At 34.7% G+C, this 27,748-nt stretch overlaps 1 protein-coding gene across 1 annotated transcript; it reads right to left on the bottom strand.

The window, feature by feature from the left end:
• Nucleotides 1-1,755: 1,755 nt before the first annotated feature.
• On the bottom strand, nt 1,756-24,434 carry LOC139495264 (lithostathine-2-like). The gene is made up of 5 exons (XM_071283541.1): nt 24,339-24,434; nt 20,883-20,986; nt 4,662-4,759; nt 3,717-3,806; nt 1,756-2,216 (listed from the first exon to the last, which is right to left on the bottom strand). Exons 2-5 carry the CDS (start codon nt 20,944-20,946, stop codon nt 1,995-1,997), a joined length of 474 nt encoding a protein of 157 aa, XP_071139642.1. The 5' UTR covers nt 20,947-20,986; nt 24,339-24,434; the 3' UTR covers nt 1,756-1,994.
• Between the last annotated feature and the right edge of the window lie 3,314 nt (nt 24,435-27,748).

Below are 27,748 nucleotides of genomic sequence, written 5' to 3'. Positions count from 1 at the left end.
TAACATTAGCCCACACACTATGACACATGTTAGCACGGAAGGGACAGAAAATCATGTTGTGTCGTTTAGTTGCTGTCACATTGACGTTGGGTTATTTATAGAACAGATTAGCCAACACACTATACCACATGCATGATAACAGAGAATTGACAAAAACTAATGTTGTGTCGTATTAGGGCTGTCACATTTACGTTGGGTTATTAATAGATAAACTCACTATAGATACCAGGACTAAATTTTGACTAGCCATCACATCATGACACTTGCCTATCGGAAGTGACCAAAAGTCATGTTTTTTTTTACATTGTATAGCTGCTGTCACATTGACGTAGGGTATTTATAGAACGTGTTAACCAACACACTAAGAAACATGCCAACACGGAAGTATCAAAAGCTCATGTTTTGTCGTTGAGTTGCTCTCACATTGACGTTGGGTAATTTATAGAACAGACTAGCCATTAGGGAGCTACCATTTGATTTTTATGGGGGGACTAGGATGAAATTTGAAAAAAATAGGCAGGACAGGAGTTTTGAGTAAAAAAAAAAAGGCAGGATGAGTAACTTGGCAAAAAAAAAAAGGCAGGATGGCAATTGTTGTAAAAAAAAAGTCGGGATAAACTAAAAAAAAAAAGGCAGGACCGTACAGAGTGAAAAATAAAAAGGCAGGACAGAGATTACAGCTAAAAAAAATGCAGGACAAAATTTTTCATCCTAGCCCCCCATAAAAATCAAATGGTAGCTCCCTTATATAAATAGCACATAGCTGAGAGGGTGATAGAACAGATTGTCAACCCGAAAAACTATTGTCAACCGCACCGAAGCCTTCACAAAAATTCGTGTTGTATTATTTAGTTGTTATCACATTAATATAGGGTCTAAATAAAACACCTCGATCACCTTTCCTTTGCCTATATCAGCCTGCTCAGCCGCTTGCTTGCTTTTATCAAGCGTACAACTATCAACGGGAGGGATGAACTCGAAGTGACAAATATTCATGTTGTGTCGTTTAGTTGATGTCTATTTGGTGTTGTTTATAGCTTACTCACAATGAAATACCAGTACTATGTTAAGGGGATACCCAACACTTAGACTAGAATAGGATTTGCCAAAATATATACTTTGAACTTATTCACCGGAATAAATGCAATGGGTATTTAGCAGTTGGACGAATTTGGACTATAATTTAGAAGCTTAAAAAATATAAAAAATTCAAAAAGTTTTAACCTTCCGTTTTGTTAGAAAAATTACACTGGTTGTTATATAGCAGTTTGACAAACACCTATTTTGATCATCGAGAAGCTTAATATTCCTTTTACAACACAACGTAATTAAAAAGTTTTACACCTTAAAGATCAAACATCTTAGTATAATAATTCTTTATGCGCATCAACTAACGCAACTTGGTAGTGACATAAAAGCTCTATGACGTTGTTTCTTGCAATGGAAAAAAAAACGTCCTATTTCGAGTTTTTTACGGATTCCAACATTAAGTACGTTTAAAAATAAGTCTTCCTAGAAGTGGAATTAAGCGTCGTGCTGATATCTAGTGGAAATTTAACACAAATGGACACAAAAGATACTAAACTATCAGTAAAATCCGTTAAGTTTAATTTAAAATATAAAGCCATTTTCGAAACAATGTTTTAATAATTTCAAATTAAATGAAAAAATGACAACATCATTTGATTATGCTATAGACTGTATATCTGCTGTAAGAATATAAAAACATAATTATTATATCATAATAATAAGCCATTTTCGATACAAGGTTTTAATAATTTAAATCAAATGAAAGAATGCAAACATCATTTGATTATGATGGACTGTTTATCTGTTTTAAGAATAAAAAGACATAATATCATAATAATATCCATTGATTCTGACCAAAGGTACATTGTATTCTCATAATTCCAAGCAGCTGTGAACACAGTGTACTCAAATGATACAAATCAAAAGTACATTGTATTCTAATAACAAAGTTTGAATTCCTAAGCCTATGTTCGTGACTTGCAGATATAGTTGTATTTATTTCCACATGGTTGGTCTTCCATCATTGCACCTTGTGTTTGGACTGCTATGCATTCTCCTTTAAGAGCCCCGTCAGGTTGTCCTGCGGCCCAATTAGGGGCGTGAAATGGGTACGTAAAGGGGTCAACACCCCAAGTCCATTGGTAGTTGTCTTTATGTCCAGATGTCCAGTAAAACGGAGTAGATATCTGTAATTGAAGAAAAATATGCACCATCTTAGTATGTTGTGATGTAACACTTATGTTTCAGATAAGGGTGAAGGTTGGTACCTATCAAGTCGTTTAAACACGAAGCGTTTGTAAGGAACCATATGTTCAGTATTTGTCGTTATTGATGTGCTTCATAAGTATTTCTCGTTACTCGTTTTTTTATATAGATTAGTTTTACCCTTGAATAGTTTTACACCTGTCATTTTTGGAGCACTCTATAGCTTGCTGTTCGGTGTGAGCCAAGGCTTCGTGTTGAAGACCGTACTTTGACCTAAAGTTGTGTCTTGGATGGAAAGTTGTCTCATTGGCGCTCATACCACATCTTCTTATATTTATCATCTATAGGAAGCTGAATGAAGTTAAGGGAACTCATTTTTTTGTAATAACATGAGCAACAGGACTGGTGCCACATCTGGAGCAGGATCTGCATCTGAGATCACCCTCAGTGTTTGGCGGGGTCTGTGTTGCGTCTACTGTTTTCTATGTTCTAGATCTGTTGTGTGAAATATTTTTTTTCTCCGGGTTTTTTTTTTTTTCTTTTTTAGTCATGGCGTTGTCAGTTTTTTTTCGATCTATTAGTTTGAATTTTTCCTCTCGTATCTTTCGCCCCTCTTTTTTGACATGGGTAGGGCAATGTAAACATGAATGTTGGTTTCCTCTAACATGTGGAAATTATTAAGGTACGGCAGGCAGGAAAAGTATTTTATCTTACTTCATTTTTGGGTTAAAAATCGTTCATGCTATTCTATGATTGTTGGGTTTACCTGACAGTAAATTATTGTTCATGTTGTCTTACATTTCTGTATTGTGGAGGCCCCCCATAGGGGTGTTTAAGTAATCACTTAATCACAAAAGAGGGACGAAAGATACCAAAGGGACAGTCAAACTCATAAATCCAAAACAAACTGACAACGCCATGGAAATGAAAAAAACAAACAAACAACAGCTTACATGACACAACATAGAAGAATGAACAACACGAACACAAATGTTTGGTCAATATAAAAACATATTTACATGTATCATTAAGACATTAAAAAAAATATTCAACAAAAAAAAATACAACTGTTACATTCTTGACTTTGTACAGGTATGTTCTGATGTAGAAAATGGTGGATAAATTAATAATAATCTTTTTCTTTATCACTATCAAAAACAAACAAATAAATATAAATAATTACATATAAACACGTAATTTAAAGGCCAAAAAAAAATATTGGGTCCTTTTCCCCTACCTACCGAATATCTTAAGCTTAGAAATAGCCTAGCTTAAAGTTTTTTTTTTTGTTATTTTACAATGAGCACTGTTTAAGTCAGAATTTCTCATCAATAATAGACTGTCACTCAATTTAAAAAAAAATGTAAAATAAAAAAAATGCCTACCAACCTACCCTATTTTTTCAAAGATGTAATGGGAAAGACAGAGACACATATCATTTTATTTGGCCTAGCTACAACGGTTTGTTTAATTATACGTACCCGATTATTACTGATATATCTTTTAAACTCTCTAGTTTCATAAGAATCAGAGGAGAAAAACAACATCCCGTTCATTTGTTTGCATGCTGCCTGCAATGGAAATAAGGGAGTTACCATTTGATTTTTATGGGGGGGCTAGGATGAAAAATTTTGTCCTGCATTTTTTTTTAGCTGTAATCTCTGTCCTGCCTTTTTATTTTGCACTCTGTTCGGTCCTGTCTTCTTTTTTTTTAGTTTATCCTGACTTTTTTTTACCTAAATTGTCGTCCTGACTTTTTTTTTGCAAGTGTCTCATCCTGCCTTTTTTTTTTAACTCAAAACTCCTGTCCTGCCCATTTTTTTCAAATTTCATCCTAGACCCCCCATAAAAATCAAATGGTAGCTCCCTAAACTTACAATATAATTGTGCTGCCTGTAAATAAACTTACAATAAAATTTATAAATATGCTCAAATTCGGTAAAAATCAAACCTTTTTCAACAGCTGGTCAGTGGGTATATAATTGGCCGAGCTCACTTGAAACTCTACTGTCAACTTTACTTACTGAAGTTACTCGTGTTTCAAAAATTCGAGTTTACCTTCGAATGACGTCAAACCAATCAGTTTTTTTTCTTCCTTATTTTATGCTTACAGCGTAGTCAGGGCCTTACCCTAGAGTGACCTAGAGTTGATCCGAATAGCAACTCGAATGTGTTTACGTGATACTCTTAAAACTCTGAAGCGGACTAGAGTTTCAAGTGAACTCGGTCATTGTTGTTATACAGAATATGACAGAACATCGTACAAATCTTATTTTTTCAATACTCATTTCGATGTATCAGATGACATAATTGTGACATGACAAAAAAAATCTATTCGCTGAGAGACAAAAGCTATCAGCCAATCAGAAGACATAATACATCCAAAACTAAATTATTCACAAATGAAATGTAACAAACAAACTTACCGTGGCATCACTCTGTGATTTGACATCCCCAGCGGCAGAAATGTAGTAACAGTACTGTAGTCTACCAGAACCTTTACTTATCCAGCCTTGTCTGCATGCTGAAATAGAAAAATGAATGGAAACTAGCAAATGCATCCTCTACCGAATCTACACGGAGGGTGGTAAAGGGCTATTTTCGTGCAACGTGTTTTGCCATTTTCATTTCACGTACAGCCGTGAAAAAAGTTTTGTTATTCACCGTGTTTCGTTAAATGGGTAAAAATATCAACGTGCAAGATATTTTTAATTGTTCGATTATCGTGAAATGGTCAATTATTTCGAGTTCTTCCGTGCAGATACCCCCTTTTTTTACGCCCCTCTACACGCTCCAGTGGTGTTTATTTTTCTAATGCCTCATTCACACGTTTATTTAATTCGAATCGAATTTGTTTACCGCGTTCACACACTCTTCTTTTTTTTTTAATTCGAATTGGCTAAATCGCATTATCCAATTAGCCTAAATTTAGTATATACGCCAGACGCGCGTTTCGTCTACAAAAGACTCACCAGTGACGCTCGAATCCAAAAAAATTAAAAAGGCCAAATAAAGTACGAAGTTTGAAGAGCATTAAGGACCAAAATTCCTCAAAGTTTTGCCAAATACAGCTAAGTTGTCAGATAGATAGATATAGGAAGATGTGGTGCGAGTGCCAATGAGACAACTCTCCATCCAAATAGCAATTTAAAAAAAGTAAACCATTAAAGGTCAATGTACGGCCTTCAACACGGAGCCTTGGCTCACACAGAACAACAAGCTATAAAGGGCCCCAAAATTACTAGTGTAAAACCATTCAAACGGGAAAACCAACGGTCTAATCTATATAAAATAAAACTAGAGGCTCTCAAGAGCCTGTGTCGCTCACCTTGTTCTATGTGCATATTATCAATGGACACAGATAAATTCATGACAAAATGGTGTTTTTGTGATGGTGATGTGTTTGTAGATCTTTCTTTACTGAACATTCTTGTTGCTACAAATATTTCTCTCTATAATGAACTTGGCCCATAATTACAGTGGAAAATATTTCCTAAAAACATGACGAAAAAGTTGTAAACAATTGACTATAAAGGGCAGTAACTCCGTAAGGGGTCAATTGAAAATTTTGGTCATGGTGACTTATTTGTAGATCTTATTTTGCTGAACATTATTGCTGTTTACAGTTTATCTCTATCTATAATAATATTCAAGATAATAACCAAAATCTGCAAAATTTCCTTAAAATTACTAATTCGGGGGCAGCAACCCAACAACAGGTTGTCTGATTTGTCTGAAAATTTCAGGGCAGATAGATCTTGACCTGATAAACAATTTTACCCAGTCAAATTTGCTCTAAATGCTTTGGTGTCAGAGATATAAGCCAAAATCTACATTTCCCCTCTATGTTCTATTTTTAGCCATGGCAGCCATCTTGGTTGGTTGGACGGGTCACGCCACACAATTTTTAAATTAAATACCGCAATAATGATTGTGGCAAAGTTTGGTTAAATTTGGCCCAGGAGTTTCAGAGGAGAAGATTTTTGTAAAAGATTACAAAAATTAACGAAAAATTGGTCAAAATTGACTATAAAGGGCAATAACTCCTTAAGGGGTCAACTGATAATTTTGGTCATTTGACTTATTTGTAGATCTTACTTTGCTGAACATTATTGCTGTTTACAGTTTATCTCTTTCTATCATAATATTCAAGATAATAACCAAAATCTGCAAAATTTCCTTCAAATTACTTATTTCGGGGCAGCAACTCAATAACCGGTTGTCCTATTCATTTGAAAGTTTCAGGGCTGATAGATTTTCACTTGATGAACAATTTTACTCATTTCAGATTTGCTCTAAATGCTTTGGTTTCAGAGTTATAAGCCAAAATCTACATTTCACCCCTATGTTCTATTTTTAGCCATGGCGGCCATCTTGGTTGGTTGGCCGGGTAACGCCACACATTTTTTAAACTAGATGCCCCAAAGATGATTGTGGCCAAGTTTGGATTAATTTGGCCATGTAGTTTCAGAGGAGAAGATTTTTGTAATAGATTACTAAGATTTACGAAAAATGGTTAAAAATTGACTATAAAGGGCAATAACTCCTAAAGGGGTCAACTGACCATTTCGGTCATGTTGACTTATTTGTAAATCTTACTTTGCTGAACATTATTTCTGTTTACAGTTTATCTTTATCTATAATAATATTCAAGATAATAACCAAAATCTGCAAAATTTCCTTAAAATTACATATTCAGGGGCAGCAACCCAACAACAGGTTGTCTGATTCATCTGAAAATTTCAGGGCTGATACATTTTCACTTGATGAACAATTTTACCCCCATGTCAGATTTGCTTTAAATGCTTTGGTTTCAGAGTTATAAGCCAAAATCTACATTTCACCTCTATGTTCTATTTTTAGCCATGGCGGCCATCTTGGTTGGTTGGCCGGGTAACGCCACACATTTTTTAAACTAGATACCCCAAAGATGATTGTGGCCAAGTTTGGATTAATTTGGCCATGAGTTTCAGAGGAGAAGATTTTTGTAATAGATTACTAAGATTTACGAAAAATGGTTAAAAATTGACTATAAAGGGCAATAACTCCTAAAGGGGTCAATTGACCATTTCGGTCATGTTGACTTATTTGTAAATCTTACTTTGCTGAACATTATTGCTGTTTACAGTTTATCTTTATCTATAACAATATTCAAGATAATAACCAAAATCTGCAAAATTTCCTTCAAATTACATGTACTTATTTCGGGGCAGCAACTCAATAACCGGTTGTCCTATTCATTTGAAAGTTTCAGGGCTGATAGATTTTCACTTGATGAACAATTTTACTCATTTCAGATTTGCTCTAAATGCTTTGGTTTCAGAGTTATAAGCCAAAATCTACATTTCACCCCTATGTTCTATTTTTAGCCATGGCGGCCATCTTGGTTGGTTGGCCAGGTCACGCCACACATTTTTTAAACTAGATGCCCCAAAGATGATTGTGGCCAAGTTTGGATTAATTTGGCCATGTAGTTTCAGAGGAGAAGATTTTTGTAATAGATTACTAAGATTTACGAAAAATGGTTAAAAATTGACTATAAAGGGCAATAACTCCTAAAGGGGTCAACTGACCATTTCGGTCATGTTGACTTATTTGTAAATCTTACTTTGCTGAACATTATTTCTGTTTACAGTTTATCTTTATCTATAATAATATTCAAGATAATAACCAAAATCTGCAAAATTTCCTTAAAATTACATATTCAGGGGCAGCAACCCAACAACAGGTTGTCTGATTCATCTGAAAATTTCAGGGCTGATACATTTTCACTTGATGAACAATTTTACCCCCATGTCAGATTTGCTTTAAATGCTTTGGTTTCAGAGTTATAAGCCAAAATCTACATTTCACCTCTATGTTCTATTTTTAGCCATGGCGTCCATCTTGGTTGGTTGGCCGGGTCACGCCACACATTTTTTAAACTAGATACCCCAAAGATGATTGTGGCCAAGTTTGGATTAATTTGGCCATGCAGTTTCAGAGGAGAAGATTTTTGTAATAGATTACTAAGATTTACGAAAAATGGTTAAAAATTGACTATAAAGGGCAATAACTCCTAAAGGGGTCAATTGACCATTTCGGTCATGTTGACTTATTTGTAAATCTTACTTTGCTGAACATTATTGCTGTTTACAGTTTATCTTTATCTATAACAATATTCAAGATAATAACCAAAAACAGCAAAATTTCCTTAAAATTACATATTCAGGGGCAGCAACCCAACAACGGGTTGTCTGATTCATCTGAAAATTTCAGGGCAGATAGATCTTGACCTGATAAACAATTTTACCCCTGTCAGATTTGCTCTAAATGCTTTGGTTTTTGAGTTATAAGCCAAAAACTGCATTTTACCCCTATGTTCTATTTTTAGCCATGGCGGCCATCTTGGTTGGTTGGCGGGGTCACGCCACACATTTTTTAAACTAGATACCCCAATGATGATTGTGGCCAAGTTTGGTTTAATTTGGCCCAGTAGTTTCAGAGGAGAAGATTTTTGTAAAAGTTAACGACGACGGACGACGGACGACGACGACGGACGCCGGACGCAAAGTGATGGGAAAAGCTCACTTGGCCCTTCGGGCCAGGTGAGCTAAAAAACGAGAAACACGTATAAATTACATAAACAAACGACAACTACTGTACATCAGATTCCTGACATTCGCAGCAGGATTATACGCTTTAATGGATCCAAACCTTCTCCTTTTTTCTGAAACAATAGCATAACATCACAACATAGAAAAACACACATTAAAATATCAATTGGCAGGCTGAACTCAATCAAAAAACGTACATTAATACACTATCAACGAATAAATTCGATCTGCGATATCTGAATGCAAATGCACAGTTAATAAAATATTAGGGACAAACATTCAACGCCAAGAAGCAAACAAACATTAACAAGTCCAAACAAAGCCATGGCAAGTCACCACTGCGAAATGGTTAACCCTTCGAAAATATTCACTTTAGAAAAAAAACGGTTTTAAAAAAATACAGGTAAATCTTGGGTTTATACAAATGTAGTAAGAAGCAGTGAAACTTAGAATATATTCCAAATAATCAAAGCTGGTATATAGACAAGATCCATATAAATATAAAATAACAAAAAAGCATTATAAACAGTATTAACAGGTCGAATTAACAAGAAAATACGATTTGAGAGTACTCGCAGTTACTGACAGCTAGTTAAAAGCCAAAAACAATTGATAATAAAAAAATCACTCATCAGAGACTAAAATCAACTAAAACACATCCCAGGGATTTAGTATTTTAATGTCATGAACAGTCAGAGAAGACATGACTTGTGCAATGCCGAAAATGGATGTATCGACAGGTAGTAGGATAGTGAGGAGCGACTTCTATAGAGATAAAAATTAACGTATCTGTGTCTCTATACATCCCGCCTCAAAAGAAGATACAATTTAGTAATGTTTTAATTTGCTAATGACAAAATCGATATTAGTGCCAATGTAAACTATATTCAGAGATCTTATTACAATATTGGTACGCTAACCTTTGCTTATCTATACTATTAAACGAGAAGACCTCATTTTGGGTGTCGCTTCTCTTCTTTCCACAATAAATTAACCAACACGCCTCTGTGTCCTATAGGTACAGTGCACAGTCGCATTTGTCATCCATTCATATGATTATTCAGATTGAGTTATTTTGGGAGAAAAACGAGAAAAAGGGCATCCGGATATTGTCCCGTCATTGGACAAAATTTTAAGTCAGATTATACTTCCGGTTTGCGTTTTTCTAATAAAGTGTATTTTCAGAATTCTATCTGCTATCATTTTCAAGTTTACTATCCACGGTGGTCACAGAGTTTATTAAATAGAGAGGGTCTGTATACTATATCATAATCAATGACCACCATGGATCGATTAGAAAACTTAGAATTGAAAGTAAATACACGTTTAGAGTTTATTAAATAGAGAGGGTCTGTATACTATATCAATGACCACCATGGATCGATTAGAAAACTTAGAATTGAAAGTAAATACACTTTATTTATATAGTGAATGTTCATAATATACAGATAAGCGCTAAAATTATTCATGTGCACTTTTGATACCTTTTCTGAAATTCTCCAGTCATTAAATCTTTTACAAAATTCATTGATTACAAAAAAAAAGAAGATGTGGTATGATTGCCATGTTGACAACTCTCCACAAGAGACCAAAATGACACAGAAATTAACAACTATAGGTCATCGTACGGCCTTCAACAACGAGCAAAGACCATACCGCATACTCAGCTTTAAAAGGCACCGAAATGACAATGTAAAACAATTCAAACGAGAAAACTAGCGGCCTTATTTATGTACAAAAAATGAACGAAAAACAAATATGTAACACATAAACAAACGACAACCACTCAAGTACAGGCTCCTTACTTAAATGTTCATAACATACTAAATGTATATTCATATTGAAATTGATAGAAAACCACAAATTGGGAATTTTGAAAATAAAGGAGGAGGGATTAAAAAACTGAACATTTTCCTGTCCCCAATAACCTATGATTTATGATACTTTTGCTGAAATTCTCCAGTCATTCAATATTTCACAAAATTCTTCCAACAACACTTTACATACTTTAAACTACGCTCTGAATGCCCGCGATTATGCGGGTGTGTTCTAGTATAATATAAGTTTGTTTAAAGGTTTGATGAGTTTACACGGATCACATAGTGATTTCCTCGCTTTAAGTGCCTCAGGTAGAAAAGCCTTAGTTTTCCAAAAAATCAGAAATGCGTTTTTGTTAATACGGATTTAAAGGTAATGTCGTTAGGACAGTATTTGACACGCATTGCAATTCGGATTAGAATTGACGTTAGGATGTAAAACGTTTTGAATGCGAATTAAACTAAATCGAATAAGTTTATGCGAATCGAATTCGAATAACGTGTGAACGCAGCATGATATGAAACTGGGTCTTTTTTGTTTCATGTTTTTATTCGAAAACATGGATGAAGGGTCTTGTGTCACGTGTGTAACCAGAGAGCATAATTGTCATTACATTATCAATTGGTATCCTCTGGGACTCGAACACAGGCCCTTTTATTTAAAGACAAATACATGAAAGAAGTGTAACACACCCTTACACAAACACACATACTCACAAACACACACAAAAAAAAAAAAAAAAAAACACCACACGGCAGCCACCACTTTATTACAGAAACTTTAATCTTATGTCAAATTCTTTAGTGAAAATTATAATTGGAATGTACATAAACATTTTTAACTTTAAAAAAAAAAAGAGACAAACTATGATTGAAGTAGTAGTCTTGTGGTTAGGGCATCGGACTACTAACACAAAGGATACTTGTTCGATTCCAGTTCCGGGATGAAAATTTCAGGGACTGAATTTTCGGCTCTCCCTTGACACCATTTGCGAGTATGGTCTTGAGGAAACGATTTTAGTCAGTCGGAAGGGGACGATAAATGGCTAACCGCGTTAAGAGAAAGCCATATCTCTTGTACGTAAAAGACAGCCTTGTAGATTTCGAAAAAGAGCAGCCTAATGCCCATACAATGCAGCACTCGCAACCGCAAAATGGAAAGGGATTTATATAAGTTTCAATAACTTGTTCTCCAAACCACTATACATATTAAATATTTTAAACTGAACTATCGAAAACCGAGTTATCTTATTTTCCCATAAAGATAGAATGATGTGAAAAATAACCAGAGTTTAATATCTTAAATTTATAAAAAGAAGATGTGGTATGATTGCCAATGAAACAACTGTCCACAAGAGACCAACATGACACTTTGTATAAACTATTCTTCTTCTATAGTGAGACGTTGGTTCTTAGCCGAAGTTAAAAAAAAGTTAAAATATTTCAAAAAAACTTAAGTATCTTCAATGTTTTCATATTTTTTTCGGTATATTGTTTGCTTGTTTGATACATTGTATTTCCTCCATTTTTAATGTACGGGAGTATCCTCTATTGGATCCTTTAGTTTCAATCTAAATTGCTTAATTGTATTGTGATTATACTATTATAAAAAAGAGAATAATCATGTGTATTAATAAAACACTGATAATTTAGTCACATTATCTTTTCCCCTGTTCCCTTCCGTCCAGTCTTCAACAAGCAATCGCATCTCCCATAGTCACGTTGCAATGCAGTCGACGTCAGCGTGCAGCACCAGCGAGCATTTCAGGATCACGAATTGCTGCATGAGATTACCGACATGAAAGACTTAAGCATAAAAAAATAGGAGTTAATTGTGGAAAGAAATTTATGTAATTAGACAGGAAGCAACAAAGAATAGAGATTCGCTTTGGTAAGGTTTGTTCAGAGACTTAGAATCATATTTAATAAGAACAGAGTTGTACCTTTTAGTGAACCAGGATCACGTTCTGTATCAAGTGTTATAAGTAACACGACAGCTATATCTCAAAATAATCAGAATAAGAGCAGACGTCTCTCCACGGAAGAAAGAAAGTGTCAAACGGCATTGAACAAGCCCTGTATAGATCTAAATCCAACACCGCTTCTTGATAATGTTGAGTTCAACAACGATGACTTACCTTCCACCAGAGATAACTAAAAAGGAGGAGATAAGCCGAATCGTTTACGCGATATTTAGGGAAAAGGAGGAGATAGCCCGAATCGTTTACGCGACATTCAGGGAAAAGGAGGAGATAACCCGAATCGTTTACGCGACATTCAGGTAAAAGGAGGAGAAACAAACGAGGCCAACGAAAAAGAGACCATCAGTTTACGTGACATTTAGGGAAAAGGAGGAGAAACACAAGAGGCAATGAAAAGGAGATCATCAGCGGTATAAATGCATGTTATGCAAAATTTAGAAAAGACGTTGATGAACTGTTGTTTGGTACAAATGATACACTGGACAGAAGACGGAGACCTAAAGCAGCGAAGAGTAAGAGAACAACTTCAACAAGTATGACTATAATGTTGGCAGCCAACTCAAACATGAATGTTAGTTTACCAGGAGAAGTTATACCATCCTCAAACATGGATGTTTGTTTACCGGGAGAAGTTATACCATCCTCAAACATGGGTGTTAGATTACCGGGAGAAGTGATACCATCATCAAACATAGCTGTTAGTTTACCGGGAGAAGTTATACCATCCTCAAACATTGAGGTTAGTTTACCGGGAGAAGTTATACCTTGGGATGTTAGTTTACCGGGAGAAGTGATACCATCATAAAACATAGATGCTCGTTACCCGGGGGAAGTTATACCATCATCAAACATGAATGTGAGTTTACCAGGAGAAGTGATACCATCCTCAAACATGGAGGTTAGTTTACCGGGAGAAATTATACCATCATCAAACATGGAGGTTAGTTTACCAGGAGTTGTGATACCATCCTCAAACAGATGTTAGTTAACCGGGAGAAGTTATACCATCCTGAAACATGAATGTTGGTTTACCGGGAGAAGTTATACCATCCTCAAACATAGATGTTAGTTAACCTGGAGAAGTTATACCATCCTCAAACATGGAGGTTAGTTTACCAGAAGAAGTGAAAGTAACCATCCTCAAACATGGATGTTAGTTTACCAGGAGAAGTGATACCATCCTCAAACGTAGATGTTAGTTAACCTGGAGAAGTTATACCATTCTCAAACATGGAGGTTAGTTTACCAGAAGAAGTGAAACCATCCTCAAACATGGATGTTAGTTTACCGGGAGAAGTTATACCATCATCTAACATTGCTGTTAGTTAACCTGGAGAAGTTATACCATTCTCAAACATAGATGTTAGTTAACTGGGAGAAGTTATATCATCATCAAACATGAATGTTAGTTAACCGGGAGAAGTAATACCATCCTCAAACATGAATGTTAGTTTACCGGGAGAAGTGATACCATCCTCAAACAGATGTTAGTTAACCGGGAGAAGTTATACCATCCTGAAACATGAATGTTAGTTTACCGGGAGAAGTTATACCATCCTCAAACATAGATGTTAGTTTACCGGGAAAATTTATACCATCCTCAAACATAGATGTTAGTTAACTGGGAGAAGTTATACCATCATCAAACATGAATGTTAGTTTACCGGGAGAAGTTATACCATCCTCAAACTTGAATGTTAGTTTACTGGGAGAAGTTATACCCTCATCAAACATGAATGTTAGTTTACCAGGAGAAGTGATACCATCCTCAAACATAGATGTTAGTTATCCGGAAGAAGTTATACTATCCTCAAACATAGATGTAAGTTAACCGGGAGAAGTTATACCATCCTGAAACATGAATTGTGTTTACCGGGAGAAGTTATACCATCCTCAAACAGATGTTAGTTAACCGGAAGAAGTTATACTATCCTCAAACATAGATGTTAGTTAACCGGGAGAAGTTATGCCATCATCAAACATGAATTGTGTTTACCGGGAGAAGTTATACCATCCTCAAACATAGATGTTAGTTAACCGGAAGAAGTTATACTATCCTCAAACATAGATGTTAGTTAACCGGGAGAAGTTATACCATCCTGAAACATGAATGTTAGTGTACCGGGAGAAGTGATACGCTCCTCAAACATGGATGTTAGTTTACCAGAAGAAGTTATACCATCCTCAAACATGGAGGTTAGTTTACCGGGAGAAGTTATACCATCCTCAAACATGAATGTTAGTTTACCGGGGGAAGTTATACCATCCTCAGACATGAATGTGTATAGTTAACCGGGAGAAGTTATACCATCCTTAAACATGAATGTTTATAGTTTACCGGGAGAAGTTATACCATCCTCAAACATGGATGTTAGTTTACCGGGAGAAGCTATACAATTCTCAAACATGAATGTTAGTTTACCGGGAGAAGTTATACCATCCTCAAACATGAATGTTTATAGTTTACCGGGAGAAGTTATACCATCCTCAAACATGGAGTTTAGTTTACCGGGAGAAGTTATACCATCCTCAAACATGAAGGTTAGTTTTCCGGGAGAAGTGATACCATCCTTAAACATGGATGTTAGTTTACCGGGAGAAGTTATACCATCCTCAAACATGAATGTTTATAGTTTACCGGGAGAAGTTATACCATCCTCAAACATGGATGTTAGTTTACCGGGAGAAGCTATACCATTCTCAAACATGAATGTTAGTTTACCGGGAGAAGTTATACCATCATCAAACATGAATGTTAGTTTACCAGGAGAAGTGATACCATCCTCAAACATAGATGTTAGTTGTCCGGGAGAAGTTATGCCATCATCAAACATGAATTGTGTTTACCGGGAGAAGTTATACCATCCTCAAACATAGATGTTAGTTTACCAGGAGAAGTGATACCATCCTCAAACATAGATGTTAGTTATCCGGGAGAAGTTATGCCATCATCAAACATGAATTGTGTTTACCGGGAGAAGTTATACCATCCTCAAACATAGATGTTAGTTAACTGGAAGAAGTTTTACTATCCTCAAACATAGATGTTAGTTAACCGGGAGAAGTAATACCATCCTGAAACATGAATGTTAGTTTACCAGGAGAAGTGATACGCTCCTCAAACATGGATGTTAGTTTACCGGAAGAAGTTATACCATCCTCAAACATGGAGGTTAGTTTACCGGGAAAAGTTATACCATCCTCAAACATGAATGTTAGTTTACCGGGGGAAGTTATACCATCCTCAGACATGAATGTGTATAGTTAACCGGGAGAAGTTATACCATCCTTAAACATGAATGTTTATAGTTTACCGGGAGAAGTTATACCATCCTCAAACATGGATGTTAGTTTACCGGGAGAAGCTATACCATTCTCAAACATGAATGTTAGTTTACCGGGAGAAGTATCCTCAAACATGAATGTTTATAGTTTACCGGGAGAAGTTATACCATCCTCAAACATGGAGTTTAGTTTACCGAGATAAGTTATACCATCCTCAAACATGGAGGTTAGTTTAGCGGGAGAAGTGATACCATCCTTAAACATGGATGTTAGTTTACCGGGAGAAGTTATACCATCCTCAAACATGAATGTTTATAGTTTACCGGGAGAAGTTATAACATCCTCAAACATGGATGTTAGTTTACCGGGAGAAGCTATACCATTCTCAAACATGAATGTTAGTTTACCGGGAGAAGTTATTCCATCCTCAAACATGAATGTTTATAGTTTACCGGGAGAAGTTATACCATCCTCAAACATAGAGTTTAGTTTACCGGGAGAAGTTATACCATCCTCAAACATGTATGTTAGTTTACCGGGAGAAGCTATACCATCCTCAAACATGAATGTTAGTTTACCGGGAGAAGTTATACAATCCTCAAACATGAATGTTTATAGTTTACCGGGAGAAGTTATACCATCCTCAAAAATGGCTGTTAGTTTACCGGGAGAAGTTATACCATCCTCAAACATGGAGGTTAGTTAACCGGGAGAAGCTATACCATCCTCAAACATGAATGTTAGTTTACCGGGAGAAGTTATACCATCCTCAAACACAACCAATGTATCAAGACCCTGAGTTACCTACTAAAGAAAAAGTTTATTTGGACAGTTGGATGGAACTTCAGATCAAGAAAGATAATTTAAAAAAATAAAACGTTATGCTTTAATACCTTGTTTGTCTAAGTTTGTACATGTATATAGATATAAGAAGATGTGGTAGTGCGAATGAGACAACTCCCGATCTAAGTCAAAATTTGTTAAAGTAAACCATCATAGGTCAAAGTACGGTCTTCAACACGGATCCTTGGCTCACAACGAACAGCAAGCAATAAAGGGCCCAAACATAGCTAGTGTAAAACCTTTCAAACGTGAAAACCAACTATATTAAAAACCTGATCAACAAACGACAATCACTGAACATCAGGTTCCTGACAGGTGCAAACGGGGTTAAACATTTTAAAAGATAGGTACCAACCGTCATCCTTACCGTAAACAATAGTGTAACCTCACAACATAGAAGGACACACTATAAAATATCAATTGAAATGGCTTTACTCAATTGAAAGACATAGGAAAACAAACAAGTAATACGTTGAACGAATGCATTTGATCTATGACACAATGTAAATTTATACAAAATCACTAACATAAAGGGCCTTTGAGGGAGAAAATAAACAATTTCAGAAATGCAACCATATATAATACGAGTGTTTAAAGTTTCGATAAGTTTTCACAAATCACATATTTAATATTACGGTAGTTTTATTTACAACATTACCGTAAAATTTCGGATGTGAAATACTGTTTTTAATAATTTACTAATCAAATATTCGTATCGATGAAAGAATTTAGTAAAAGTTTTTAGTAATTTATAGTAACGAAATCCCTGACTTAACAATTTACCACTTTTGGTATTGAACTATTTAGCTGTTTCTCGCCTCCGAATGACCTTAGATCGACTCCGAATCACCCATTGACGTCAAGCAACAATCACTTTTAAATTGTGCTGTCAAATATTTTAAATAATGATTTCAAAGTTTACGGGAACCTGTGTGATTTTACGTAATGGCGGACAAATTTGCATACAAGTATAAATACGTCTTATAGATCTCGTTCGTTAAAATATATGACAGACGGGTGTAAAGAACGAGTTGGGATACATGATCACCATACAAGATGGAGACAAAGGCATATCGCCGTCTTAAAAAGGAAAATTAACAATAGGGAATGAAAAATCAGCCGAAGGCGAAGGGGATATAAGCCCTAAGCCGGGAATGTCACAGTATATACCCTTTCTGAGACCTGAATTACACATATATTACGGATTACCCTGACTTAATGTTATTTTCCAGTGCAGGTATTTGTTGACAACACATATATATTGAAAAACCCAACCTGATATGTTCGGCATACGTGAAGGATTTTCTAATTTGCTGTGAACATAATTTTATCGTGTATGTAATAATTTATAATAACACTTTTAACATCAAATTAAAGTATTAAAAGTGTTAATTGCTTGATTTTGTATCAAAAATGTATTATTGACTGAAGCACGTCATTATTTTCCCTCTGTGAACCTCTGACAGTCTGATAGCTTATGACTACGTCACATAGTAACCGGTGTTATGATGACGTTTTTGAGGTTCCAATTGGGGATAAAAACGTCGTATATACCCCGGCAGTTTCCTGAATATATACTGACATCTCTGTGTTGTTATCCAATCAGAAACCTCGACACATTTGTAATCCGTAATATATGGCGTTATCCAGGAGACAATGTAATGCTTCAATCATATCTTCACATTTCCAGTAAGTGTATCTGGCATATTTTCCTGTTTTGTTATAGAAAAAGGCTTTAAACGAAGTAGAGCAAATATATTTGAAATGAGATTTTTCAACAAGACCATTTAATTTAATATGAACGCATTTTCTTGATAGGATTGTGTGGAAGTGTAGTGTAGAGAGTAGAAAAATCATATGAACTGCCAACAGAATAAATAGGAACATTCATGAAGAAAGCATGTATTTAAAAAAAAATTAATAATGGACGTACATCAGCGTAGTATTTGATAATTTGCTAATCTAGGACTATTTTATTATTTAAAAAAAAAAAACAATCCAGAGGGGTCATAATTTGACGGATTGGTTTCATTAAGTACTCCTCTAGATCAGTCGGTTCTTTAGAAATGGAGAAATGCAGATAAATTGAGACAGCACGTACATGTATGCTTCATTTGACTTCTGACATAATTGTATACACCATATTAACAATGGCGGATCCAGAAATTTTCATAAGTGGGGGCCCAATGACTGCCTTCACGCTTTAGTGAATCTCTATAAAGCCAACCAACATTTGTCAACAAATTATATGATTGGTGCAATATAGCATACCAAAAATTGAAACAGTGTATTCTTGACAACAGAAAAGAAACATGTGTTATTGAACTTATTCAGTTCACCTGTTTAATGTACCTCGAATTAAAAGTAGACAGATTTTTTTCTTAATTATTACTAGATGACGGCGTTCAAAAGAAAACGATTTCGTGATTACTTGAAAGACGAGCTCTTACATGTATCGAACATATCGCAAAGTTAAAAATAATTTTGAATTAGAAAAATATCTTCTTAGTACTGGACCTTAACAAAAGTTTTATTTCTAAAATGGTAAAAATCAGAATTAGGAATAGTAAATTACTAATAGAAGTTGGTAGATATACTAAAACACCTTTAGAACAGAGATTTGTCCAATTTGTAAGGATGGAATTGAAGATGAGTCCCATTTCCTCATTCAATGTAAAGCGTTAGAACTTAATAGAAATGTACTCTTTTGTAATTTAAGTGATCAGTGATATTGTTGGCTTTTTTCAAAACTACCTCTACCCTTTTTTATTGGGAAAATATGCGTCATTTTCATCAAATTGGGAAATTTCAAATATACCATGAATTTGACTGAAACTTCAATTTACAGACCCATTTTCAAGAGTCAAAGCCTGTTATAAAATAAGACCCCATTTTACCAGTGATGATACATAAATAGACCCTTAAATCTGCACATATAGTCATTTTAGGCATGAAAAATGTTCAAATGATTTTTTTTTCAGTTTGTTTTCATGCACAATTACTACTGAGACTGAACTGTTTGGGAAAAAAGTTGTCTTTTTGGGAATAATTTAAGCCATATTTTTTTTCAATTTGGGATTCTTCTCCAGGGGAAAAAGCCTGTATTCTCCACTAATTTAAGGCAAACAATATCACTGCAGTGATATAGTTCCATGTTTTGTTAATATGTGTGAACAAGATGAAGTTTAGTTTCATTTTGAAAAGTAATGATACGGACATTAGTACTGTAACTACTAAGTGTAGCTGGAATAAGCGATATGTATGATTTGAACATTCAAAGAGCTTTTATGATATTAAAGATAAATTGTAATGGCTTGAATTAATAATATTGCATGATTAACACTTCCACGCAATGTAAATATAAAATATGTATCTCTTGTTATTGAGAAAATATGTTTGGTTTGTTTTTTTGTTTTTGTTTGTTTGTTTGTTTATTTTTGTATTTGTAATTTGTAAATGTCGGCTGGTATCATTTCTGTATAGGAATTTACACCAATAAAATTATTTGATATGATTTGATTTGTATCATTTTTATTCAGAGTAATTAACTCATCACACTAAGACACTAATGATACTGAGAAAAATGGAAAGACCTAAAGTAGTAAGATTTAGCTGTGATTTATGAAAATATGAAGGATTTAATTTTTGATAGATTACATAATTAAAGCAGAATTTCGAAATACTGACTAGGAAAATACAACGCAAAATTTGTACACACCAGAATAAATCGAGTCTGCAGAATAAGCAAAATCAGGATCTTCCTGAACACACAAAACTCTATTGCAACTGAGGAATATATAACATTTGAAGTGACTTAGTGTGTACAAACAGTGATTCTATTATAAGACATTATATTTACAAGCTATAACACTAAGTTTAATCCCCCATTTTCTACCTGAAAAATGCCCATATAAAGTCAGGATTATGACAGTTCAACTTGTTATCATTTTTTATGTGTTTGAGCTTTAATTTTATTTTGCCATTTGATTAGGAAATTTCAGTTTAGAATTTTTCTCGGAATTTGGTAACCATTAATTTTGTTTAACTAATTACACATAAAAGTAGAGAAATGTACAATAGATTTTTTTTCTTCTAGAAACAGAAGTTTAGATATAAATACATACTACTGGCTCCCACAATAAGTACCGTACAAATCACCAATAGGATGTGCATAGCAACATGTGCCATGATGATTTCCTGTCACGTGGTCCTGTCTTTGTTATAGTGTCTGAAAAAAAAAGGATAAATGTTTCAGAGCCATAAAGATATATAGTGTCTGAAAATAGAGAATAACGTTGCAAAGTTTTACTGCATTCTAATACTATATATAAGTCTCTGACTTGAGGATAAAGATTATATAGTTTTACGGTAAAGTGTTTGCCATATTATTATAATACTAAATAGTGTCTGAAAATAAAGGATGCACGTTTGAAAGTTAGCAGCATCACCGTGTATCATCAGTACACCGGATATAGGTACTAACCAAGCGGGCATGGTCGATTTAGACCTTACACGGTAACGAAAATCTTTGTTTTGTTCACAAAATACCAATGTGTACTTCAATCTAAACATAATTGGTGTTACAAGAAATGGTTTGGTCGTTGGTTAATGATTAGAGATGTCTCATTATTTCCCTAAAACAATAACGATTACTGAAAATATGTGCAAAAACTTGTTAAAGAATTTGTCGCTCGTCTCATCCGATATGATTCTATATGCATTGCAACTCTTTTTCTGATAGAAGAAGCATTAAATACATTGGTCTTCTTAGAAGACCAATGTATGTGTTAAATAAGTTTAGCTGTTTCAATAATTGGCATTGGAATCTCTCAAACATATGTTATTTTTCGACATTTTATCCCGAAAAGAAGTGTTGTGTACGGTGCTTAGCTGACCAAATAAATCATTATGTACGGTTCATAGTTAAGCTGCTGTACACCATACACAAAAACGTTATTTTCATGCTCGTTTATTATCCAAATAGGACAAGGAACGAATAATCACAAATAGGTTTGTGATTGGTAACTATTAATTTTGCCCTGTAATAGCTTTCTTTCAGATAAAATATGCAAATGTCTCGACAACTGTATCGAAATTGAAAGTTGGTGTTGATATTCACAACTATTTACAAATGTACAAGTTAATTGTTCTCATTAAAATATCAAAGTTGTTTTATAAAATAAATAGGAAGAAACCGATGCAACATTATTTGGGAGCAAGAATTTCAAATGCTGAGAAATGTACATTGAATATTGATAAAGCAAAACAAAGATTTTTGTTACCGTGTAAGGTCAAAACCGATCATGCCAGCTTGGTTAGTACCTATTTCCGGTGTACTGATGATACACGGTGTTCATGCAATAAAGTGTCTCAAAAAAGAGAATAAACGTTTCAAAGTTTTACTGCATGCCATATATATATATTGTCTAAAAAGGTAGAGGATAAACGTTTTAGTAACGTTATACTGGAGTCTTCATGCCATTAAAAGTGTCTAGGAATAAAGAATGAACTTTTCAAATTTTTTCAGCATGCCATATAGTGTCTGAAAATTAAAGATAAATATTTCAAAATTATACTAAATGCTACATATTTTCTGAAATTAAACGTTTCAAGGTTGTACTCCATACCATACAGTGTCTGAACATAGAAGATAAACGAGGATAAACGTTTTAAAGTAAGACTCAGACTTGCCGCATGCCATACAGTCTGAAAAATGGAGGATGAACGTTTCAAAGTTATACTGTCTGAAAATTGAGGGTACATGTTTTAAAGTCTTGCTGCATGCCATACAGTGTCTGAGAATAGAGGAAAAACGTTTCAAAGTCTTGCTGCATGCCAAACAGTGTGAGTGTCTAAAAATAGAAATAGAGGAAAACGTTTCAAAGTCTTGCTGCATCCCATACAGTGTCTGCTCATAGGGGATAAACGTTTCAAAGTTTAATGCATGCCAATAAGTGTAAAAAAAATAGAGAATAAACATTTTAAAGTTTTACTGCATGCCATAAAGTGTGGAAAAAAAGAAAAAAGTTAAAACATGTCTGAAAATGGAGGATAAACGTTTTAAAGTCTTGCCGCATGGAATACAGTGTCTGAAAATAAAGGATAAACGTTTCAAAGTTATACTCTCTTGACAATTGAGGATACACGTTGCAAAGTCTCGCTGCATGCCATACAGTGTCTGAAAATCGAGGATAAATGTTTCAAAGTCTTGCAGCATGCCATACAGTGTCTGAAAATAGGGTATAAACGTTTCAAAGTCTTGCAGCATGCCATACAGTGTCTGAAAATAGGGGATACACGTTTCAAAGTCTTGCAGCATGCCATACAGTGTCTGAAAATAGGGAATAAACGTTTCAAAGTCTTGCAGCATGCCATACAGTGTCTGAAAATAGGGGATAAACGTTTCAAAGTCTTGCAGCATGCCATACAGTGTCTGAAAATAGGGGATAAACGTTTCAAAGTTATATTGTCTGTATGTCATTTGATATAGTGTCTGAAAAATGGGACATTTAAAAAATTTACTGCATGTCATATATTGTCTGAAAAAAGAAACAAATATTATTTTAAAGTCTTGGTGCATGCCATACAGTGTCTGAAAATAGAGGAACACGTTAAAGTTATACTGTCTGCATGTCATATGATATAGTATCTGAAAAATGAGACATTTCAAAGTTTTACTACATGCCATACAGTGTCTGAAAACACTTCGGTTTTGTACATTTCATGGGCAGATGATTTTATAATATATTAAATCAAAAAAGAACTTGCAACCCCCGTCAAAATATCATATTTTACATGAGTTTTAGGAAAATCAACCAAAAACTGATTAAAAAAACTCGGAGTTATCTCCCTTTCCAATGGCAATGTTAACGCAAAATTTGAGTTTTCCTAAAGTTAAATTCTATTGGACTTTTTCTGTGCATTTTGGGCTTAATGCTGCTAAGTGCTATAACGTTAGATTAGAACAAAACATTTCGACTGGACTAATGTGCATATATATATACGTGTAAATATGAAACTATACAAAAGTGCAAAAATAAACAAATAGAAGCACCGGATGAAAATGATCCGCCAAAAAAATCCAGTCCGGGAGTCCCCGCCCCCCCCCCTTTTTTTCCATATCAATAGGTTGATCCCTTATTAAATGAATAACAAAAAGTGAACATCATCTCGTTCTCAGAACCCAGAAGTATAAAATATGCAGTCAGTATGAACTTTAATTTTAGTTTCTTTTTTATATATACAGTCGTCCATTATTTTTTTCCATACATATTTGTTTTGGGGGCCAGCTGAAGAACACCTCCGGGTGCCGGAGTTTCTCGCTGCATTGACATGATTGAAGACTCATTAGTTGCCTTCGGTTGTTGTCTATTCTTTGGTCGGGTTGTTGTCCCAGACACATTCTCCATTTTCTTTCTCAATATTTCATTTAGGAGAGAAAAAACGCAGATCGTGCATGCGTCGAAATGTGTTATTATTGATTAGGGGGAAATGTAAATGCACAATAATAAGCGGTTGCGCTGTAAGCATTGAGTTTGTATAAGATATGAATATATGGCGAGCAGTCTTACAAAACTTACTTTAACGATATTTGTACGGTGATTTTGCAAATCCGTTCCTCTTGTATCCAGTGACGTCACGCTAGGCGTTGTGCAAACAAGGTTATTCCCCTGACGTCACGTAATTGAAATGGGGCACCTGTAGGGTTTTATTTGAAATAAATATATCATACACATTATAGCTAAAGTTTTCATTTTTGTCGGGCCTGCGACTTCCACCGCAAAACCGAAAAATAGCGATACTGCATTCCGTCATCGGTGTCTGTGGCTATTCACTCTGTCTTTTTGAAAGGAGTAGGTCCGCTAAGGACCGATTTTGGCCTCAAATTTCAGGTTCATCTGACAAAAGATGTTGACCACTTTTTAAACACTTAAGTGTCTATTTCATTTGAATCAATTAGTTTATGTGAAAGATTTGAACTGATTTAGTCATTAAAAACGATCCGATTCAAGCTCAAATATGAAAAAGCAACCAAATATGCCGAAAAATGTAACTTTTCGGATGATTTTTGTCAAAAATGAAAGTGGCCGCATCCGTGTTCATCCTCAACTTTTATATATGTTATGTATTATCATAAAATACAACTTCCATTTCAATATTAAGGATGAACACGAATGCGGCCACTTTCGTTTTACACGAAAACCGTCTAAAATTTAACTAAAATGCTAGAATTTTGAAGAATTCAGTAATTTAGCATGACTTTAAGGTGCCAGTACCCGATATATGTTCATTGTATAGTAAAAAAAATAGCCCATATTTATGTAGCAGAAGCACTCTACTGTTCAATAAATAACTAAAAGTTTACATTTTATCAATTTTGTAAAACTGCTATATTTTGAGGCCAAAAAGTGCTCTTACCGGACCTACTCCTTTTAATAACTTTCTTAAACTATCAAATGATTTCAGATAAACTTGAAGGCCTTGAACACAAGTTTTAATACAAGTTTATGATCAAAAGCTAGTTTCTAGAAGGAAATTTTGTAAAATTGTATTTCCTGTTTTACCGTATATTAGTACTTTTTAAAATAAATGGACAACTGTAGTTTTTCTTCCAGATAACATTACATGCAGTCTGCGCCGGGATTATTTTTTTAAAAGATTTATTCGATTCTTATAATTACCACTGTCTATCCTGGATTTTTACCAAACTTGAAGAGAAGCCCTTAGTAATCAAAAGATAATATCTAGAGGATTTTTTTTACTATTTTTTCTCCCGTTTTTTGTCGAGCCTGCGACAAACATAAAAAGTAGGGAATTGTATATTTGACTATGCGGTACGGGGTTAGCTTATAGTTCAAGAGCGTACGGTGACCTATAGTTGTAAATGTGTCATTTTGGTCTCTTGTGGACAGTTGTACATATCATTGGCAATCATACCACATCTTCTTTTTTATAAGACTCTAGTTTCAGTGAAACCCTTACACATTGTTTTTTTTCTAATCTTCGACCTCAAAAGCATTCATCTGATTTTTGGTAATACAATAATTCCAATAAGCGATTTCAGAGAAATCATACTTTATAACTCTCCTGTTTTGTAAGACCCTTATATGCTTGATAAAAAAAAATCTCGTTGGAGTAAAGGAGGCACTTCAAACCTTTTATGATCTTTTATATTGATAGGGACTGTCGATGCCGATAGGGGCAAAGGAAAAAAACCTGCATATACTTGACAGCACATATACGTGTATACGATGGAACTGATTAAATCACATTATTGCGATTAAAACTTTTAAATATAACTTAATTTAGTGCCATAGCCTACTGACAAACATCGTAAAAATCAAGTATAATTGAATTGTCTTTAATTGAAAAAAAAACACGCACATGAACACCTATTTATTTCTTTTGCAATCAAGCAAGACACTCCACCAAAATATCGAGAAAAATCAAAAATCTTTTTTTTTCCTGCTCTTCTGAATAGACGCAAAAATATGGTAAATTTCTTTATTTTGCATATAGCAATCTAAATCCGGAAAATGATAATTTGTTTTATTAATAACCTCAAACTTGTTTCTGCATGCTGATGCCATTGATCAAGGGAACATTTTACCAAGAAACAAACAAACGGTTAAGTAAGGCAGCAACCATTTGATTTTCTGGGGGGGGTTGGGGGGCTATGGGTTTTTTTTTCTGTGCAAACTTCAAACCGAAAACATTTGTTTTCTTTCAATTTTAGCATTACACATAGTGGCAGTTGAGGGTGAAACAAACAAATTTTTTTTCTCAGGGTCCGAAACAAATTATTTTTTTCACCAAACCCCCCCCCCCCCGAAAATCAAATGGTTGCTGCCTTATGGCTTAGATTTCATTCAAAAGTAGTGAACTTTTTTTTTTATTGTATTTATTTGAGCGTATTATGGTGTTCTAAATAATAATACTAGTAATGTGTGCTGTTCAGTTTTTAACGACTTTGTGTTTATATTTGAACACTTGGTATTCAAGTTCTTAACCCGTAGTGTAGTACAAGCAGTATAGGATTTAATGATATTACAATTGTAGCTGAACACTAAAGATACACACGATAACTCATACTGCATGGGGAAACACCTCACTTATGTGATGCATAGAGTAAAGTGTTTAGTGACTGCATTCCCCTAAAGATAAACACGATAACTCATACCTTCTGGTGAAAAGCAAAACCTTACTCATGTGATGCATATAGAGTAAAGTGTTTAGTGACTGTCGACCCCTAAAGATACACACGGGAACTCATACATGGGATAAACCTCACACATGTGATATATGCAGTAAAGGGTTTAGGGATTGTAGATGAAAACTTATACCTAATGTGGTAAAACACGAAACCTTACACATGTGATGCATAGAGTAAAGTGTTTAGTGACTGCAGACCCCTAAAGATACACACGAGAACTCATAATGGGGATAAACCTCACACATGTGATATATGCAGCAAAGGGTTTAGGGACTGCAGATCCCAGAATACATAAAAACTCGTACTTACTTTGGTGAAAAACAAAACCTTACACATGTGATGCAAAGAGTAAAGTGTTAAGTGACTGCAGACTCCTAAAGATAAACACGGGGACTCATACATGGGGATAAACCTTACACATGTGATATATGCAGTAAAGGGTAATTTACTGAGGGACTGCAGATCCCTTAATACATACTTATACCTACTTTGGTGAAAAACAAAACTTTACACATGTGATGCATAGTGTAAAGTGTAGTGACTGAAGATCCCTAAAGATACAGACGAGAACTAATACTGGGAATAAACCTCACACATGTGATATATACATGTATGCAGTAAAGGGTTTAGGGACTGCAGATCCCTAAAGATGCACACGAGAACTCATACTGGTGAAAAATCTTATGTATAAAGTAAAGGATTAAGTGGAACAAGTTAATTTGAACGACACTTGAGAGTTCATACATCAACCTCTTAATTATTCAAATCATTCTGTAT

This window comes from Mytilus edulis, chromosome 11, assembly GCF_963676685.1.
Source record: "Mytilus edulis chromosome 11, xbMytEdul2.2, whole genome shotgun sequence".
Lineage (NCBI taxonomy): Eukaryota > Metazoa > Mollusca > Bivalvia > Mytilida > Mytilidae > Mytilus > Mytilus edulis.
Note: the sequence above shows the minus strand (reverse complement) of the source record. Positions and strands in the feature narration are given on the sequence as shown.